The sequence below is a fragment of the Pomacea canaliculata genome, linkage group LG11 (assembly GCF_003073045.1).
Source record: "Pomacea canaliculata isolate SZHN2017 linkage group LG11, ASM307304v1, whole genome shotgun sequence".
NCBI classification, from domain to species: domain Eukaryota; kingdom Metazoa; phylum Mollusca; class Gastropoda; order Architaenioglossa; family Ampullariidae; genus Pomacea; species Pomacea canaliculata.
Window position 1 is genome coordinate 9,408,749 of NC_037600.1, and position 20,319 is coordinate 9,429,067.

At 42.1% G+C, this 20,319-nt stretch overlaps 1 protein-coding gene across 1 annotated transcript in view; it reads right to left on the reverse strand.

Annotated features, from left to right (window-relative positions):
• Positions 1-6,429: 6,429 nt before the first annotated feature.
• Positions 6,430-20,319, reverse strand: part of LOC112575597 (LIM/homeobox protein Lhx9-like) — a 66,248-nt gene continuing 52,358 nt past the window's right edge. Inside the window, exons 4-5 of the mRNA XM_025257561.1 lie at positions 13,638-13,852; positions 6,430-11,007 (exon numbers count right to left, since the gene is read on the reverse strand). Coding sequence (XP_025113346.1) covers positions 10,702-11,007; positions 13,638-13,852 — 521 coding nt within the window. The 3' untranslated portion in view covers positions 6,430-10,701. The remainder of the gene's footprint in view (positions 11,008-13,637; positions 13,853-20,319) is intronic.

Sequence of the window (20,319 nt, forward strand, 5' to 3'; positions counted from 1 at the left end):
TCTTTCTCTCCTTCTGCCTTCCTTCGTTTTTCACTTCTTATCTCTTTTCTTCATTTATTTCCTTCTTTTCTTCTTTTGTCTTCTTTCCATTCTTTCGTTCCTTCGTTCTCCTGTCTCTAGAATCAGCTCTTGTATGTGAGGGCTTCTGCCTGCGCTATTATGCTGAACTGCGCATGCTCCTGCTCATGCGTGTTCTAGTGCACGAACTGCTGGGCGTCTCACTCCTCTTCCACAGCGACTCCTGCAGCGTTTCCCACAGAAGAGTATCTAGACAATCTCCAAGTGATGACGACAGCAATACATTGCGCATGGTGTAACGAGTGTTGCGACAGCTGCAGATGTTGCTGCAAACAGGATGTGCAGCACACACCACCCCCTCTCTCCTCTCTATCCTCCATCTTACCTCCCTCACTAGAGTTTCTTTTTATTGTCTGCAACATCGGCCAGATAGTGTGCTTGTCCTTGCTGGCTATAGACTATAGTACTGCTTCCACTTGGTGGGGAGGTGCAGCACGTGACACACACGTTAGCAACGACTCACATCCGCCATCTTGTTGCTTTAGCGGTGCTTCTTCAGTGGCCCTCGTCGGCTTGTTGTCTGATTAAATGAACTACATGTCTTTACTGCCATCCCCCGCTAGACTTAGACATAAACATGAACAGAAATTTATCATAGAGTAAGTGTAAGTACGATCCTGTTGACCACTTTCACGTGACGCCATCAAAAGGTGCGTGGGGAACAGCTCCCCTCTGATTGGTCAGTCGCTTTTACTGAAAGGGCACTTCAGTGCTAATACGACAATCATAATTATTCTTGAAGCCTGGACACTGAAGTGACGAAGAAATGTGGGTTAGCTCTACCCCAAGTGCCTTTAATCTGTACTGATACTCAGCAACAAATGCAGATAAGACTTCATACTGATATTAATGTCGACAATACTATTTTCAACAGCTGACATCACATCTTAATACACATCATACAAAACATGACAACTTCAGCAAAGAAACAAAATTATTTTCAAAGTGTTTCATATCAACTTGCAAAGTAACTTCTCTGATCTATTGTACATTATTACATCATTATCATTGTCAACATAATGCAGAAGAAACAATATTAGTTAGGATAAGCAAATTATTGTCTGTTTTATCATCAAGTTTGGGTATCCCATAAAAAGATGGACCTGGAGGAACATTTCGTCTACCCCGGGCTTGTTTCCCCATCCTTTTATTCCAAGTCGAGTGATCCTGTTGGGTGAATATGCTTAGTAAACCACAGAGACAATTTTTTTTTCATTTTATTTATCTGAGCAGATTGAAGATGTGCGGTCGTCATAGAACACTCCTACTAGTCCATGATTGCTAAAAACAATATCTGAGGTTCTTCTCACAAGCAAATTCGCATTTTGCGGAAGATGCGGATCTGGCACAAAGCTCGCACATATGTTCCGCACATTAATTTTTGTGTTCATTGTGACAATGTGTTAAATGCTGTTCTTCTTTCTGTAAAGCCTGTACTGTCACTCTCCATGTCTGTCTGCTTCTGCCTTCCTGTCTGTTTCTCTCTTTTTACGGTATGTAAAACAGAAGCTGTCTGAGTCTCTTTTTGTGTGTATTTCTGCTTGCCTGATGCTGTAATGCCCAAGATTTTATGGATATTGCGGTTGGTGTTGTCTTCATGGCTTAAAACTTTGCTGAGGTCCTAAGCACGTAGTATTTTTGTTTCAGATTTTTTCCACAAAGCTGGCCAAAGAGAGAGAGAGGAAAAAAGAAAATTCCATGATCTTAGAAGGCAGCTGCACACTCAAGAATCTCTCCCTCCCCCTCACACCACCACCACCACCACCATCACCACCAACCTAGTCCTGATTTTGGCAAACGTCCGAGTCCCCCCTCCCCTTCAAAAAAAGTGAAAGGTAAGGGAGGTGGGGAGAAGGGGAGATAACTGGCAATTCTTTCCGCAGAGTTGACAGCCTTCGTGCACGCGCTGCACGTGCACGACACATGGAGGCCATTTTGTTTTGCCAAGTACAGCTTGGAGGCATCCGCGCACTGGCAAGGGAAACCGGATATTACTGTGCGCTGCTGGTCCAGCAGACTTGCTCTCTGTTTTCCTAAACTGTTTTCGCAAAGCCTGCCCACAGCCACATGCTAACCGATAACAGCTGCCGCCAAGAATCGGGGGGAGAGAGAGAGAAGACCGGGAACCGATCGTTCCGGCAGACAAGATCACGGTCGTTTGTGCGTCGCAAGCGGGGAAAGGCCTTCTGCTCTTCCAAGCGCTGTGGGGACGCTCTGCTGCTGCTGTTGCTGCTGTTGTTGCTCTTGCTGATGGTGGTGATGTTTTGAAAACTTGACATCAACATCGCATCGTTTTGGCAGCAAAATATTAATAAATACTGACAGTCTCGCGACAACATATTTAAAAGCCTAAAATAACAAAACAAAATCCGCTGCTTGGACCTTTCATCACTTCCTGTTTCGTTCCTAGGCTTTGGAAGCTAGGAAGTCCTTTCCCCTGACTCCCCAACCTCGAAGGAAGCTAGCTCAAGTTTACACTTTTTCCGCCGTTTCTGCTTATGAGAGTTGATTGCGTCATATCCGGCGCGCGCTTGCACAGGTTTCGGGCAAACCAACCAGCAGAAGGAATAAACCTTCAAGTTAAGAAAACAGTTCCAGCAGCGGATGTGTTGAGGAGTCGACCTCCAAACTTTCCATTCGAGACCACGTGACCAGGCATACCACGTGACAGGAAGGTGCTACTTTGGTCGGCAAGGGAATGAGATTTGGAAGTTTCTGTCAAGATTGCAAATGACTGAGCGATGAGAATAAAAGATGGTCTTTATTTATGTCCGTTTGTGTCCGTTTGTGCATCTATCTCGAATGAAAGGCGCTGGTGACAAATTCTTGTTCACACAGTGATAAGTAATTCTTGGGAAAAAAGCAACGAAAGCTAACAAACAAGTAAATAAAGAGAAACAAACAAAAGCCGTAGTGTAAATTTTTCAAAGAAAAAAAGAACAAGCAACAAAACAAACAAAAATAAAGAAATAATAATAAAAACAAACAAACAAACAAGAAATAAAAGTAAAGAAACAAGAAAAACATGCAAACACTCAAATATCTTTAACATAAACAAAAGAAACAAATACAAAACAAACAGTGACATGTAAATTCATGAAGAAAATAGAGTATTAAACAAACTATAAAAAAAATAAACAAAAACAAAACAAAGCAACCCCCCACCCCCACCCCACACACACATTTATGCTTCCCACCATCCCCTCTACAATATTATTCGGTTTAGAATACATTGGCGGTGGGGTTTCCCAGTTCCTTCGCCATCTTCATTGTCGTCGGTACCACCTCGCAGGGAAGCATTCTCGGCAAGTCTCGTAAGTAAACACAGACGACAAGCGTCAGATAAAGTGGGCAGCCACGCGCGGTCGTTTAAATCGTTTTTCTTGATTCTGGGAGAATTTTTTTTCTGTGTGTGGCAAAAGCTCGACGACACCTTCCGACTTGCCCGCGCACCTGTGCCAGACATTTTCTGTTAGTAGACCAGGGGTAAAAATGCAAAGTGACGGTGAGCTTGGTAGAGAGGATAGCGTTTGTGTGTGTGTGTCTCTCTCTCACACACACACACGTACACACAGACACGTACACTACACACACGCACACACACACGTACACGTACACACAGACACGTATACACACACACACAGCTCCAGGCCCGCCAGGCCGATAGCAGGAGCTGCCTGACACGAGGAGTTACGCGGGATAAAAGGGAGATAAACCCAGGACGATCCAGGTGGTCGGTGACGAGAGTAGCGGCCGGGCATCTTGCAGGGAGGAAAAGCGCGAACAAGACGTCAGGAGCAGTAGAAGGGGGGAAAGGGGGATGGTGGATGGCTGGAGGTAATGGAGTAGGAGCGAAGGTAGTCGGTGATCTCCATCTGCTGGGTGGAGGGTAAGTTATAATGCTTGCAAGGGGTGACAACTCACTCAGTGTCACTAGAAGGCTGTGTGTGAGAGAGGAAGAGAGAAAGAGAGAGAAAGAGAGAGAGAAAGAGAGAGAGAGAGAGAAGTTTAAAATCTTGATATCTTTCTCTTTTCTACGAGTTACTTATCTGACACGTAAATTGCACTAAAAGTGAAAGTGCCTGAACAACGTTTTGAAAAGATAAAAGACCCACATAAAAGAGCGTACATAAACAGGTAAATCAACTAATCAACTACAAGACAGATTAAGAATTGGAAAAAAAAAAAGCCGAGTCACGTGAGCCTAATCCCTGCGATTATCTCCCCTGTCAAAGGGACTGCTCGTGCCAGATGAAATAATTTCTTGGCAACACATACTCCTCTGCTTCTAAAATTCAATTAAGAATCTTTCTCTTACCGTAAGGAGCAAGAAATTTTTAAAATGTGTTTCGTGGACATTAAAGTGAGAAAAAAAAAGCAACGAAAAACAGAAGCTACAACGCCAGACAGTAGGGAGCTACGCACTTCTCGTTGAGAACTGAAGGCAGTTGAGTCTGAAGTGGTCGCTGTGGTAAGGTGTCAGGGTTTATATTGGATGACTGGGTGACTGGATGGATGACTGGATGAACAGATGGCTGAATAACATGATGGTTCTCATTTGTACTCGCTAACGCTCAAACACGATATCACACATCATAGAAACATTACTGAATCGAGAGACGGCTTTAGAAAGACAGAAAGAAAAGGAAAAATACCGAAGAAAGAAATAAGAAAAGAAAGAAAAGGACAAAAGAAAGGTAAAAGAAATAAAAAAGAAAAGTAAAAAGTACTGAAAAAAAGCAAAGAAGGAAAGAACGAATAAAAAGAGAAAATATATAAAAACGAACAAAGATGTGAAAAAAGGTAAACAAGACGTAAATACAATAGAGGAGAAAAAAATAAGAAAAAGGAACATAACAAAGAAACAAAGAAATAGCAAAAAATAAAGTAAAGACAAACAAGAAAGAAAGTAAAGAAATCAACAACAACAACAACAAAAAAAAAAAAAAGCAAAAAATAAAAAGTAATCAACACGAACCAACACAAATAATAATAAAAACCAAAACTAAGAGAAATAAGAAAAAAAAGAGAAAGGAACAAAGAAATAAATTTTTTAAAAACCCTAGAAAGAAGTAGAATAAAAAAATTAAAGAAACGGAAAAAGAGATATAAAGGAAAAAAATAACGAAAGTAAAGGAAAGAGAAAAACAAGAACAAAAAACGAAACACACAAGACTTGGAGGGGGAGGGATGGAGAACGAGAGAGAGAGAGAGAAATTTATCTGTCACACCTGCACTAACGCTGATCTAAGAAATTTCCTGACATTTGGCATCAGGCATGTTGGTATTGGGCCTGGTACACTTTAATGGCCCCCCGCATCTGGAACTGGTTACAGCCGGCCGCTGTTGGGTGGCTTGCCTCTTGCTGGCTTCATAATTTGAGATAGATGTACGCTGCTCGATATTCAAACAACCTTCTCTCTTAAAATAAAAACTCTCAAATATTATTAAATTATTCCATTACAGCTAGCCAGGACGGAATATGCTTTGTCTCTCCCGTCATGGGATATCTAGCTTTCAAGCACGATTACTGAACTAACTTAATTATAATGTAATCGTTGCTTAGCATAGATGTTTAAATTCGAATTTTATTCTATTGAAAATTTATTTTTGAAATTTGTAATTTTTTTGGTGACGGCAAAGGCATGCTGATGTCTTCTGAAACGGATGTATTTCTGGAAAACTTAACCGTGCTAAGAATTTCTTCAATACTTGGTGTTCGCTAGAACTGTACTTTTTGTCACGTCTTTGTTCCTGTTGTTATGCTTTCTTCTGACGTTCTTTATTAGTGTTACACATTATTTTTACATTTTTTAATGTTAATGTACTCATTTTTTATTTTAGGAAAACATTCAAAACTCTTGAAACAAAATGTATAGAAGTTTTGGGTTGCTTTTTTGTTTATGTTCTGTAGGTATATTCTATAAATTTCTTCGTATGACTGGTACGCTTTTTACTGATTCGGGTAGGTCGTTACACGTGAAAAGGAATATTTTTAATATTTTTAATGTCATAAAACCCCACAAACGTTTTCCTGTTGGTGAAGTGTATTCAAACATTTTAAAACAAACGCGAAATCTTGTAACTCTCAGAACACATGTTTATTGTTAAACAATAGCTTCGTGGAGAGTTTTCAATGCGTTATGTTTGTGTCAATGTTTCTGCTTCTCTTTGCTATCAATTTTAGTAATTTTCTCACCCCTTCGTCTATTTATTTGTTGCAATTCATTGCAAAGATTTTAATTTTACAGACTTTACACGCAGTCACAGAAATGCACACATCGTCTCGAATTTATTCTGTTGACAAAGATTAAGACGACAACAAAGACAAATAAAAACAGAAGCAACAAGTTATCGTTAACTGAACATGTTTATTTCCAGTAGCCATTGGACACATTTAGTTGAATGGCTGACAATTTCAAGATAGTCACAAACAAAACAAGTATACTTCTATTCACAAGTAAGTCGGCGCCAAGAGGAAAAGTCATGTGTGAAACCACTTTTAACCGCTGGGTTAAAATATCTTTTTAAAAATTCAAAGCGAAAATATGAATGAGAAGCAGACACTTTAAAGGAAAACGTGTGACAAAGACTTTTTTAAACTCTTTCCGATCAAATTAATCATAGCGATCACTGAACTCTGACCTTATGTTTCCACTCGACGGGTGGAGCTGAATCGCAGAGCTTAAAATGTTTTAGCATACGTATTTTTCCATTATTAGCAAAAGAGCGTCTTTGTTATTATTATGCGTCACACTTTGACGTAATAAGGTGGAGGGAGACGAGACAGTGATGCGGGAAAAGTAGGTTTGTGACGACAAAAGTCATTGAAAGAATGACGTCACAGATACAGACATTGTTTATACTAAAATACTTTTACAGGTTGACGCGATTTGTATACGACAAGCAGAAGTGTCAGCTACAACGCCGAGAGTCCGAGCGGCCATATGTTGCACGTGGACTGAGTCACGTGACTGAAATATACACTGAAGTTTTACTTCCGGTGTGGCAGCTGATATTTATGACTAATGAAGTCTGTCTGTGATAATGAACGTAAGAATTTGAGATAAAACCTTTGATTATGGAGTAGAGACAATCTAAACACTTACAGTAATATTTTTCACTGATAATTATCTCTAACACTAATTAATTGATCTGCTGTGGGAACCGAACCGGGAGTGTACTATCACAAAAGAGCCAATCACATCGCTCTAAATTAACCTTAGCAGTTATGACAGCGAAAGTGGATACAGGTGTATTGTTGCGGATGATACACTTGCTGTAAAATATTGAAATACAGTTAGATATTGAAGGACTGCGGAAAAAGAATTTCTGAAAGAAAAAGGTAAATCATATTTACGAAATTTATCGCACATCAAAAAACTTGTTTTTAAAGTAGTAATATTTTAAAATCTCAACTTTTAAAAGCTAGCATGCAGCTGATAAACATAAACAAGTTTAAAAATTAAATTTAAATAAATGTCTATGCAAGAAGCATAAGGGGTAGGTTGATAAAAGTCGTCCTTCTTAAATACAAGAGGACAAAAATAGAATAAATGGAATAAAGAAATGTGGTTTTGACTGCTTTCTTCAACTGGAAATACATTAGACAGGGAGCTATTGATCACCAGAAAACAAACTTATTCCTACTTCACTTCCTATGTGTGTTCAAAGCCAACTATCATGAGCTCAAGATATCTTTTTTATTTTCTTTAACAAAGATTTTACTGTAACAAATGTTAATTTTATTTCTGTATACACCGCCAATTGAATAGTACTGACAATAATTACTTTGTAATTAAAAAGTTTTAAAGAATGTCCCACGTTGATTTACTGCGATTAAAGAATGAAAATGAATTTGTTTTCCAAGATGCAGACCATTGCATGTTCTTAAAATTATAAAATTTGGTTTAACAATCATTAAACATCTATCTGTACCAGAGGTGGATGTGGTGGGTACTGGTTCTGAGGTCTTATGATAATAGAGAAGCTAGAACGTTTAGAGCACAGCTGAATGAAATAATATAATTTGAAATAGCTGAAATAAACGAAAATATAATTATAATATCCCGTTGGCTTGGACATTCATTTACACGAATGGATTGCGAGTGGGAAAGAGGAAGAGATAGGCATATATGGATTGGTGGAAGAAATGGACGATGAGAGAATAAAGTTAAGTAAAATTTAATAAATACCTGATATTGGTGAATTTACATATTTACTTGGAAATATAAATTCATCTAACAGAAAATTTTAGTTGCGGCACATATATTTTTTTAAACAAGCGCGCCATGGTGTATTTTATCAGCTGATTTGCTAATTTCGCGAATAAAATGAGGATGAAAAAAAGGTTGTGATTTGCAACAGTTGTTCTTCTGCCAAACAGACATCTGATCTAAGAGGCCCTTTACAAAAAAAAAAAAAAAGAAAAAGATGAATGGCTGATGTTAATAGGGAATGACACATTACAACCCTTTTTGGGAATAAAGTAATGAAGTTTTCTTTTTCGGTCTCTCAAAAAAAGTTGTAATGAGGTATTTTCCTTGTCTTGTGATATCAGATTAAGTGTTGAATCCAATTTACATTGACTCAGTTCTTTGAGGTTGTAAGGATGCCACAGTTTTCTTGGTTAAATCGCCTGGAACACTGCGAAAAAAAATTAACTAAATCAAAGACAGAACATAGTAAGACAAGACGAACATTCTGGATTCTCTCTGCGATCCAGCTTTGATTTAAGGAGTTTGATATAAATGCAAAGTTTTGGAAACAAATAAAAAAAAATGGTATGAAAGATAAACTTTAGAGAAGAAATCAGCGCTCATCTTGTATATCAAAGCAGATATCAGGTGGATTGATAATAATCATGTCCTTTTTCTCGCAGCGATTCCGGGAACGTGGTTAGCGACGATTTTATCAACTGTCATCGTCGCTAAACAAAAAAGTGTTCTTCCGAAGAATCTTCAGACGCGAGCAGATTGAAGCCACAAGTGCGGATGGCTACGTTCGCACGACGAACTGAACCCACCAAGCGACCTTCCATTGTTCTGCATTCTTACTCCTTCCGCAACCCCGCCCCCTTCTTCCACCACCACCAGCACCACCATCCTCCCGTCCACTCCCATGGTGTTACTGGCAAGTATTCCAAAGTGTCAGATGCTTGCACAAGTGGATGAGCGAAGCACGTGCTGTTCTCCGCGTTCCGTGAGTAGCGAACGTCGCACAGGTTTCCAGAGGTGCGCACGCACTTGTTTCCATGAATAGACTTCCGTGCACAGGTGTCCTCGATATCACAAAATGTCCTTTCTGTAGCCACGTGGCTTTTGTCTTCTACTTTAAAAAGCAGAAGTCACGACATCCCGAAACAGAATTTCCCACGGTGCATTGCAACTCTTGTGTCAAATAAACAGGTTTGACTGTGAGTCACTCATCAACACCAGACGACACTTTTTGTTTAACAGTTTCCCACCATTCTGAACATCTAGCACTTCTGTCTAATGATACCGAAAAAAAAAATGTTGAGTATATTTAGTCTTTTCGTGGGTTTTACAAAGTACCTCGCTAGAAGACTGTGCTCTGTCATTCTATATTGTATTTCCATTGAACGAGTCTTGTTGCGTTTTGGGAGGAATTCTCGATGATTAAATAAATAAATAAACAAAAACAAAAAAAAAACCCCGATGATAGCCACAGTGGCAGCTACATTGACTGTTTCATATACGAGTCTGTGAACGTCCGTGTCTTGAACTGTTCTCTGAAGACTCAAAGCGTTGTTCACATTTGTGTATGTGTGTATGTGTGTATGTGTGTATGTGTGAGAGGAGGGTTAGAGAGATGTTCTGGAAATGTAGCACTTTGATCCAGTAAATACAAGCGTTCTGTCAAGCTGTTCCTTGGGATCTAGTATTCTCAGTTCTGCCTTGTCTCACTCACTCACTCACCCTCTCACTCACTCAGACTCATTCACTCCTGTTTTACATCCTCCTACCCATCCCCAAAATCAGTAAGAAGAGTGAAAGAGTCGATCGGCCACAGGGGTTCTTCGGACCTTGCGAACCTTAGCAACACAGTTTGGAGTCCGACTGGAGGTTCCTGACACAGATCCTCCTTATCCTCCGTGCCAAGTGTGTTGTCATGGAACCCGACGAACACGGTCGTTGCCTCTCCTTGACCAGCAGAAGTGTGCTCTGGAGGTAGACCCGCTGCCACAAGCACCGGCATCACCATAAGGTCTATCGATACAGTCTATCGATACAGTTCGACAGTATCAGTGACTTAGCTTCAGCGTCTCCCGAAAGCAGATGTACCTGTAGAATGATGCAGGCTGGTTGGGTGAACCGATGAAAAGGGATGAGAGGTTACCCACAGTAACAGAAGCAGCAGCAGCAACAGGAGCAGCAGCAACCGCCTCGGGCGTGAATAAATGCCAGCACAAGGAAAGAGGCGATGAGAGATTCTGTCCTGGTTGGCGAGGAGTTGACGAGAGAGTAAGAAAGAAAGAAGACCTCCACGACAGCAACAGGTCCTGCGGCGCCGAGTCGGAAAGGTCAAGGTAGTGGGGCTTGTGGTGGGGTGGTCAGGGTTGAGTCAGGGTTGGGGTGAGCATCGGTGTGTGGGTGAGCCAGGTCAGTTGATGGAGGCGATGGTGCTGGAGAAGAGCTCGCTGATGGAGCTGGAGCTGCCTTGCTCGCCCCCTGACTCCATGGCCCCCGACTGCAAGTCCGACAGGGAGGGTGTGGAGCTGATGTCGGACAGGGCCGGCGAGCGGGTGTTGGACAGGTCCGTCAGAGACCCAGACGCGTCCTTCTCGCGCTCCTTGTTAGTGTCGCCCCCTGTCGGAGAGCTGGCAGCCCCTTGCCCGTTCTTGTCCGCGTCCTGCTGCTGTTTCAAGAGATTGCGGCGGTATTTGGCGCGTGCGTTCTGGAACCACACCTGCCGAGCAGAAAAAATAGATAAAAAATGCAATAATGATGTCGATGATCATTATTACAGTACTAATAACAATATCGACAAAATGTGCTACTGCTGCTGCTGCTGCTGATGCTGCTGCTGCTGCTGCTGCTGCTGCTGATGATGATGATGATGATGATGATGATGATGATGGTGAAAAAGTTTTAATATTCATGTTACTGACGGGTTTTCTACATCGCAAATTCTCTCACAGCATCTTTTTTTTCTTTGTTAAGAGACGAAGTGGAGAGAGAAATATACCTGTTTAAATAAACTCGACATTATCTCAAAACTACATTTTAAATTGTCCTCCTCCCTGGACCCCTTATTCTCTGACACCACCCTTCCCCATCCACCCTAATCCCAATCACGATGGCTGTTTCCTCCCAAACACGTTCAGTCGCACCTTTGCTAAAGCTACCTCGTGTACCTTCACCCTCCTACAATTTTTTTGTACCACCCTCTTCAGTCGTCACCTTTCTAGCTCTGCCCTCCTCACACACGTCGCACATACAATACGTGTCAGCTTCGAGCCAAACTTTTGTCACTCCCTCAAGTGCCAAAGCAAATATTTGGCCAACGGTTTATTTGCCCTTCTCTCTCTCTTTCACACACACACAGTTTCTCTTTTTTTTCTCTCTGTCTCACTCACACACAAATGCACAGAATACATTCTTTACAAATTATAAAAACGATTAAACGTCTGAAAACTATGTCTGTGTCTAGAAGTGTGTCAGGCTGTACGTGTAGAAAACATTTTTGGATAGTATTGTAAAAATGATTTGGGTAGTACCGTAAAATGATTTGGGTAGTACCGTAAAATGATTTGGGTAGTACCGTAAAATGAGCTGGATAGCAATGTAAAATGCTGTGGATAGTGGTGTAAAACGATCTGGATAGAATAACCGTAAAATACCTTGACCGAACAAAGAACCAGTGACTTGGAATTTCAGCAGCTGCCTCAGGTATCAACATTTGCGAAAAGGGGTAGATAGGGCGTAAATAGTTCCGTGGGTCTTGACGGCAATGCGTTTTCTAAAAAAAAGAGAGCCAGGTATCCCACACCCGAGTACCCTCTTGAGAAAATACCCAGACGCCGTTTGAAGAAGGCAGGAAACAACAATTTCGCTCACCTTCCCCTCCAATTTTTTTCTTAAACTGAGAGAGGGAGAAAGAAAAAAAAAATCGCACCGTAGAAGGTGTCCATAGGTCATGCGAGTATGTCATTTGTCGCGGGATCTGGCGAGAGCGGCTCGAGATTGGCAGAATGGGCGGAGAGGTCCATTAAGAACAATACGGAACACGATCCCACCCTCGCCAGGTTGCGGACCACGAGTGCAACGGCGTCGTAGGCCGGTCAAAAGAAGCGAAAACAAACCAAGCACCCCCTTGGGAAAGCTTTGCTTACTCAGTCACGGGCCAGCACTATACCATCTCGGCCAAAGCTTCTGTCGCTTGAGCAAACCCCGGGTGGCAAAGCCAACGCTCGACACAGGTAATAGAGGGGTGTCGAGGTTGTGGGAGGGAGGTATGGGAGCCGGAGGGATGAAGGGCCTGTGGCGGTGGTTTGATTGTGGTGGTGGGGGTGGAAAGAAAAGTTATTCAATTAAACATCTTTTCTTCACTTTTTTGCCATCGTCGGGACTAACGCGATCGAGGAAAGCGTGACGATCGTCTGCCGATCAATCACACCTGAGCTTTTCTGTTCGACATCGCGAACGATTCCGTATTGTTCCTATGAACGAACGGGGTGGGTGGCTGGATGTGAGATTCGTTAGTACGGGATGGAAGAACAGGGTGACACAAGGGAGGGAAGCGTGGTAGGAAAGACGGCTATTGTAGCCAGTCAACGCCGGCCTTTCGAAAATAAACATTGAACTATCGCCCCGGCCACAAAAGCTCCTCCTCGGGCCTGCTGACATGACCACCATCTTTCTCGGGCCGGATCCGATCTAACGCGCGCGCTGGTTGGTCACCGGTCACGGCGGGCAGTGTAACGCTCTACGCGAATGGTGGGAAATGACGAGGAGGGCCAAAGGTTAAAAAAAACCTCCCACCTATAAAGCTGATGGCAGGTAAACATGGCGGAGAAGGGGATGTGTGCAAACACTCCGTGTTTCAATCGCGGTGTACAAGGGGAGCGCATGGGTGGTCTGAGTCTTCCACCACCTTACCCTACGGACTCCACACGCGAGGCGCTACTTGGCCCCTTCGCAGGGGTGAGAGCCTACCTCTCCCAGATGGCGCACCACAGTGTCCACGTGGCGAAAAGGTTGACTAAGACGATGGTGATAACGATAGAAGTTTCGACAGCAACAGCAACTTTAAGCGATAAAAGCAATTGGCGACCATGATGAATGAAGTAAAAATAAAAAGACTTTAATAAAACATTGATTCATAGCAAGAAAAGCAGGCGCTACGGATGGCAACCCAAGCAGACAGGAAGTGCATGACTTTGTCCCACACCCGGTTTCTTCGGCCTGCCTTCAGGTGTTTCTAAACCAGATTAAAGGGGCGACAAATTAGGACAAGAGAAAGAGGAGGACAGAGAAGCCAAGAAGGTAGAGGAGGAGAAGGTAGGTTTGGTATCAGTCAGAGAGGGCGCCACCAACCTGCAGAACTCGCTTGGACAGTCCCGTCTTCTGTGCCAGCTGCTTGAGGTCTTTGGCGTCGGGGTTGTGGTTGAGGGCGAAGTAGGACTTCATGGTCCGCAGCTGGTGATGCTTGAAGCTCGTGCGCACGCGCTTCTGTCGTGGCGGGGTGTGGCCGTACCCCTCACGCTCCAGCACGTCACCCGGTCTGTCGGACATATCCAGCCCATTCAGACCTGTCGGAATAATAATAATAATAATAATAATAATAATAATAATAATAATAATAATAATAATAATAATAAGGAGGAGGAGGAACAGGTGTCAACATACAGAGTGTCCCGAGAGGAAATCTGAACCCTGGACCTTTAAGTACTCAAAGCAGTAGTGACAAGCGAGTGTTTTAACCATCACACCACCAGGCACCCCACAAAGAATCGAGTGAGTGAATGAGTGAGTGAGTCGACAGTTGCAGGGCAGATGACTCTTCAGCAATGTTTGTTTTGCCTTTCACTCGAATGTTTGTGTCATCAGGGAGAGGATATGAAGAGTACAGGTGTTGCACTGTTTCTTTGCGCATGAGTACACTGATATTTAATAAAGCCACTGACTCAAAATTGACACTAACATCACATTGCGCATGAGTACACTGATATTTAATAAAGCCACTGACTCAAAATTGACACTAACATCACATTGCGCATGCGTACACTGATATTCAATAAAGCGACTGATTCAAATTGACATTCACATCACATTTGGACGCTAGCGGCAAGAATCAACCCTGGGCGATGTCGCCTCCTAGCTAGTAATGATAATAAATCATAAGACATTAAACACTTTTCTTAATCTAATTGTAATAGGTAAAGGTTAAAAAAATCAAAATAAATGTAGATGTGGGTACATTACACGCGAGTCCATATATATATATGTGTGTGGGAGAGAGAGAGTAAAACAGAAGCTACAGCAGCGGAGAAGAGCGCAACGGATGGCATGAACCTTTTACGTGTGTGGTAAGTATTGTCTTACAAAATTAAATCGCCCTTAGAAGAAAGTAATTAATTTTACCACTGGGGGAAAAGTGCAAACTTGGTCTCTCCCCTCACACACACCTACCTCTCTTCCTCTCTCCTTCATTTTCTGTCTCTCCGCTTTATCGGCATGTTCAACTTCTAAAGTGCCAGAAGCATGTTCTTTCTAAATTTGAATCGTTGATCGTTAATTCGACGCCATATTTTTTAAATTTATATCTGTCAGTACTTTCCTCTGTATTCCTGTGTGGACTTGTAAGAGTGAGTGTGAGAGAGGCTTGGGGACTGTGTGTGTGAGAGAAGGAGAGAGAGAGGAGAAAGAGATTTCTTAAGATGCTCTCTATGACTTCCAATACACCATCTAAACAGTCCAAGTATCTGATTTTTTGTGTGTGTTATTGTAAATTTAAAAAAAAATTTGGCATCGTCTGACTGCCGTCTCTCAGGAGACAAACTGTCAGCAGTGCTTGCCCTTCACACCGTTTCCAGTGGCAACGGGCACGTGTGAACTCGCGCGGCTGTAGATTGGGCTAATCAGACCACAGCTCTTCCTCCGAAGAACACCCTCACGTGCCCTCACCCGCCGCTCCTTCGCCTTCATTTTCAAAAAAAAAAAAAAAGTCTGTACACCCAACTGCACAGCAAAAACCGTTGGAGTTTAATATATTTTGAGGGTTTTTTTTTAAAATGTCGGTGAACTTAACGTTATAGAAGGAAGTACGTTTCTAAGGTAAACTGGGAACAAATGTGGGAAATGTGTTTAATAGAGTGTGAAAGGTAAGTGAGATGTTAAAAAAAAAAGTGCGAACTGTAAGAGAGATTTTTTTAAAAATTGTGAAGGGTAAGTGATATATATTACATCATTGCTAGCATGAGTACTATCTTAAATTGCTTCTGGGAATCAAAAAAACGAATTTAAAAAGAGCTTGAGAAGTTTTTAGTGAAGGGTAAGTGAAATTAGTTTATAAAGATTGTGAAGGGTAAGTTAGATGTGTCAGAAAAGTGTGGAGGATAAGTGAGATGTATTTAAGTAGATTGTGAAGGGTTAGTGATATGTGATTACGGTGTAGACGGTGACAGGAGAAATGACAGATGAAAAAACAGGTGATTGGAGGGACTTTGCCTGTTGATTTATTAGTTCTGTAGTTCTGTTTATTAGTTCTGTTCTTCACCACACAAACACACATCATCACCATAGTGCTTTATTTTTAGATATTGATAGTACGCTACAGGTATTTATTCGAAGGTAGCACAAAAAACTGACAAACTGAGGATGTAGAGAGATAGATAATGACACTGTCTTTTAACCGTTTCCTTTGCTGATAAAACTGACATATACCTAGTAGTAACTGAGTGACGCAATCCTTGGCTCTGATACAACCTGCTTTTCTGCATTTCCCCTCTCTGTCATTCTTTTGTGTTTTCCTTTGTTTGAAAAGTTTACTAAACTTTACACTTTTTATCTTTATTGTTGGAAGGCATGTATAGCCAGTTTACACTTTTCTTTCTTTTAAAAAAAAACTCTTCTTCTGAACACGAAACAAGATCAGATAACAAAATTCCTGAGGAACTGTCAGAGTTACCTTTCCTTTTTCTTTTTTCTCCTCCACCTCACCCTATCCTCCTCGCACACTTTCTTTCTCGCTCTCGCAAACCCTCGTCTCTTTAACGTTAACGGCGTTGATCGATAACAGCGAGCACACAACTGATCGTGGGTCTTTAAACGCCTGACACGTCGTTGCGATCGACCACGGGGACCAAAAGAAAAAAAAAAAAAAAAACTCGTCCCCCCAACCCCCACAATCCATTTGCCCCCCAGCATCCTCCCACCTCTAAGCTCTCCCCGAATTTCTGGCGAGCGTTAAGACAACAAGAAGACAGAGCAAGAAGCTATTGTCGAGTGGCAGCGCGATCCGTTTGCGGTCAATAACCACAAACGAGGGAGGAGGAGAGGGAGGAACTTCCAAGAAAATTGATTTTGTTCCAGGGAGACCTGCCATGACAGTCAGCCATTCTGACAGGGTGGCTGGGATAGCCGTGAGCTGGGTACAGGGGTGGGTGGACGTTTTTCTTTTAAATTATTTTGCAGGAGATCTGTCAAGGAAGTCGGAAAATAAGGAAGGGAGAGTGGGAGGGTAGTCGGGGGTAGATGGAGATAGAGGATGGTAAGATCGGATGAGGAGAGGCGATGGTGGCAGGGAAAGACAACCGAGGTGGTTGCAGTGTAACTCAGGATGAGGAAGATAATCATGAGAGGTTGGCCGATCCTTCAGCTAAGAGTGTCCGCTCCACCCTTTCAAAACGATTTTTTAAATATATTTATATTTTTCTTTTGTTATATTTTTCTATTTTTCTTTCCTCTTGTTGAACGATGCCGTCTCGAAGAATAAGGTCAGAGGTAAGAGATTCTGTCTTCAGTTTCCGCTTCATAGATTTCTTTGGTCGTGTCATTTTTTCAAACATGTATCGGTGCGTGCGTGAGTGTGTTTTTCCTGAGGAAACGAGTAAGATTAATATTGTTTCCACACCCTCCAGTCAATCAACGACAGAGGCAACATGTCACCAAAGCTAAATTTCATCCCACAAATTTCTAAGCGGAGTTAGCATTTTTATTACTATTATTTATTTTTTACAAAAAAAAACAAAACAAAAAAAAACGTTTACTAATGTTTTATCAGTTGTTTTCTACCTCTTATGAGTATTAAACATTACTGAGTAAACTAACATTACAATTAATAATCATTATTTTATGATTAATACTATTATAAATAAACCTTATGAATCATTACTAGATGCTGCTGTTGCTGCTGCTGATGATGAAGATGATGATTGATGATGATGAAGATGATGACGACGATGACGATGATGATGATTCTGTATTCTTGTTCGGATTTTCTTTTTTCCGCTGAAAGCTGTATTTGTTTTCACGAACACAAATAAAAAAATGTACTTGCTTGTTACCCGCTTTAAATTTTTCAAACTCACTTGGGAAAAGAGTATATTACTTGACTGAAAGTATTTTTGTTGGTAAAGATGAAGGCAAAGAAAGGGTTAACTTTAGTACAGAAAGACCTTGTTAGTTTGTCTGTCACACTCGCTTTCGCAGGCTCGTGATTTGTGTGTACGTGTGTGCGCGCGCGTGCGTTTGGCCGCGAGAGTGGTGAAGTGGTTCCAGACGATGCCGATAATTCTGTACAGTCTCTTTTGGTTTTTCTCTCTAGTTTTGAAGCTTCTTTTTCTTTCTTAGAGAGAAAAACAAACCACCACCCTCTCCGCACCCACTATCAAGCCCCTCATCATCATCCGCTCGGTCCAGCCGCAGGCAGAGTCTGCGCGCACATGCGCAGTGCCAGACATTGCGCGACCACAAAATCATGGCAACGCTCCGCCTCTTCGATGTCAGCGGTCAAGAAGCGGCAACTGGCTGAGAATTTATTTTCCCTTGGCACCGATAACCTGAGATAAACCGCGACACAACGGTCGGCTGGCAGAGTTTTGACGAACGTTTTAAATACCAGGTGGGCGGGTCGTCCCACAGCTGCTCCCACACAGGCGGATAACAGGGACCGACAGACAGACAAGCAGGTTGACAGACACGTCAGCAGACAGACAAACAGCATCATGCTTTCAACTGAAGTAAGAATGAGACGGATGCTGGTGCACCTAAAGAGAAGGTGTCACATATTACACACACACACCAAAGTGAAGGAAAGATTTGCCAACAACAAGCAGTCGAGTTTTTAAAAAAGCAAACATGAGAGGTTAATAAAAAATAAATAAAAGTGAATAAACAAACAAAAGGAATAAACGAGTCAATAAAAACTGTATTTGTTGGTTTCTTAAAAAAGCGCGGAGAAGTTTGAATTAAAAAAAAAGCTAGACAATGATAACAATAACATATAGGGGTGGAAACAGTAATTTGGAGAAAATCGTTTTTAATCACAAAAAAAAAAAAGGACAAAAAAATCTTATTATCGTTCTGCGCCCAAAATCAATCACAAAAAGAGAAAATAACCATAAAATAAACAATCAACCAGAAACAGAAACTACAAAATAAACTTCTAGTCAGAAGAAATAACAAGCAAAGATCAAACCTAACGTGGTTTGTTACCGAGGGAAAGTTGGGTAGGTGTAGTGGGTGTGGGTGGGGTGGGTGGCTGTGGGGGAAGGTTAGCAAAGTAAGCACGTGGGAAACATGGTGGGTGGGTGACTGGGGGTTGTTTGGGTGAAGAGCGCGTCTTAACTGGCCTTAAACTTGTCAGCACGCGCTTTCGAACGCCGCGGAGCACGAGTGAACAACAAACAAAAGCCTCGCTCACCTGTGCGCCGGTTCTACAGAGAGAGAGAGACTGTGGAGAGCTGCAACAGCCCAGCACACGCTGTGTCGGTTAAGCCACTACCTACAGGATTTGCTGTAAGCAGGCCACCTTTCTTCCTCTCATCGTTATCATCACCTTCGTCTTTGTCGTCGTCGTCTTTGTCGTCGTCGTCCTCCTCCTCCTCCTCATCATCATCATCAGCAGCAGCAGCAGCAGCAGCAGCTTCATTCATCTTTTTTCTTTTTCTTTTATTTTCTCATTTGTCATTTCGATTCTCAGGCAGACAGACCCAAACACGAAGTAAGTCTACCCGCTTATTTACGGAAAATGAATACCGAACAATGCAGCAGACACAACGCAAACAAAACTTGCTGTATCTGTAATCTTTATCTTTCTTTCTCTCAGTCTCACAGACCCCCTTTACACACACACACACGTATGTAGATAAAATTACACACACGTGATATTATAGGAATTCGGGAGTGACATGCGGCAGAAGAAACAATAGGATACAACTAAGCCACCAACAGTCCAAACTAAAAACCAAAACTAAAAACTAAAATTAAACAAACATACGTAAAAATAAATAAATAGACTCTCTCGCTTTCTATAATCACCAGAAGACAGAGAACGGGAATAATAAGAAGAGCAAAATAAAAAGAAGGGGAGAAAGACGAAGGCAATAATAAAATAGGGAAAAAAAGAAAGACAAGGAAGACGTGAAGAAATAAGCATCTCCGAGTCATCAGGTGAAATTTTAAATAAAAGTGGCTTATATAGAAATTCTTGTCCGAGACAAACACAGTTAGACACGATAGGTAGACACCGGGTACCAGAAGGAGACTTGGGGGTGGAGGATGGAGGTGTACTCTCTGTGAATCGTTACAGGCGTGAGTTTTTTTTTTCTTTTTTCTTTTTTTTTTTTTTTGTGCCAGGGGGAGGAAACCCAGCGCTGACGTTAATATTCTGGCGGCGGAAGAGAAAGTCAATACAATCCTTCTCCAAACACAAACGCATCTAAGGAACATTCCGCGCGCGCATGCACGTGTAGACATAAACACGGGCACACGCATGCATATTGAGGACGGGGAAGGTAGGTAAGTAGCTTAAAGTACTGGAGTGGAGAACAAAGTGGGGAAAGACGCACCGGCAGCTGCCTCCCGCGCATGCGCGAGGGGAAATGGTGAATGAGGAAGGATGGAACGCAGGCTGTGGTAGGAGAGTGAAGGAAAAATAGCAGAGTTTGGGGAGAGAAGAAATGGGGAGAGAAGAAATGAGAAGAGAGAGATGAGATGAGAGCCAGAGGGGATAGGGAGGGGTAGGAGAGAGGGTTCCAGACATCTGCTGCATGTT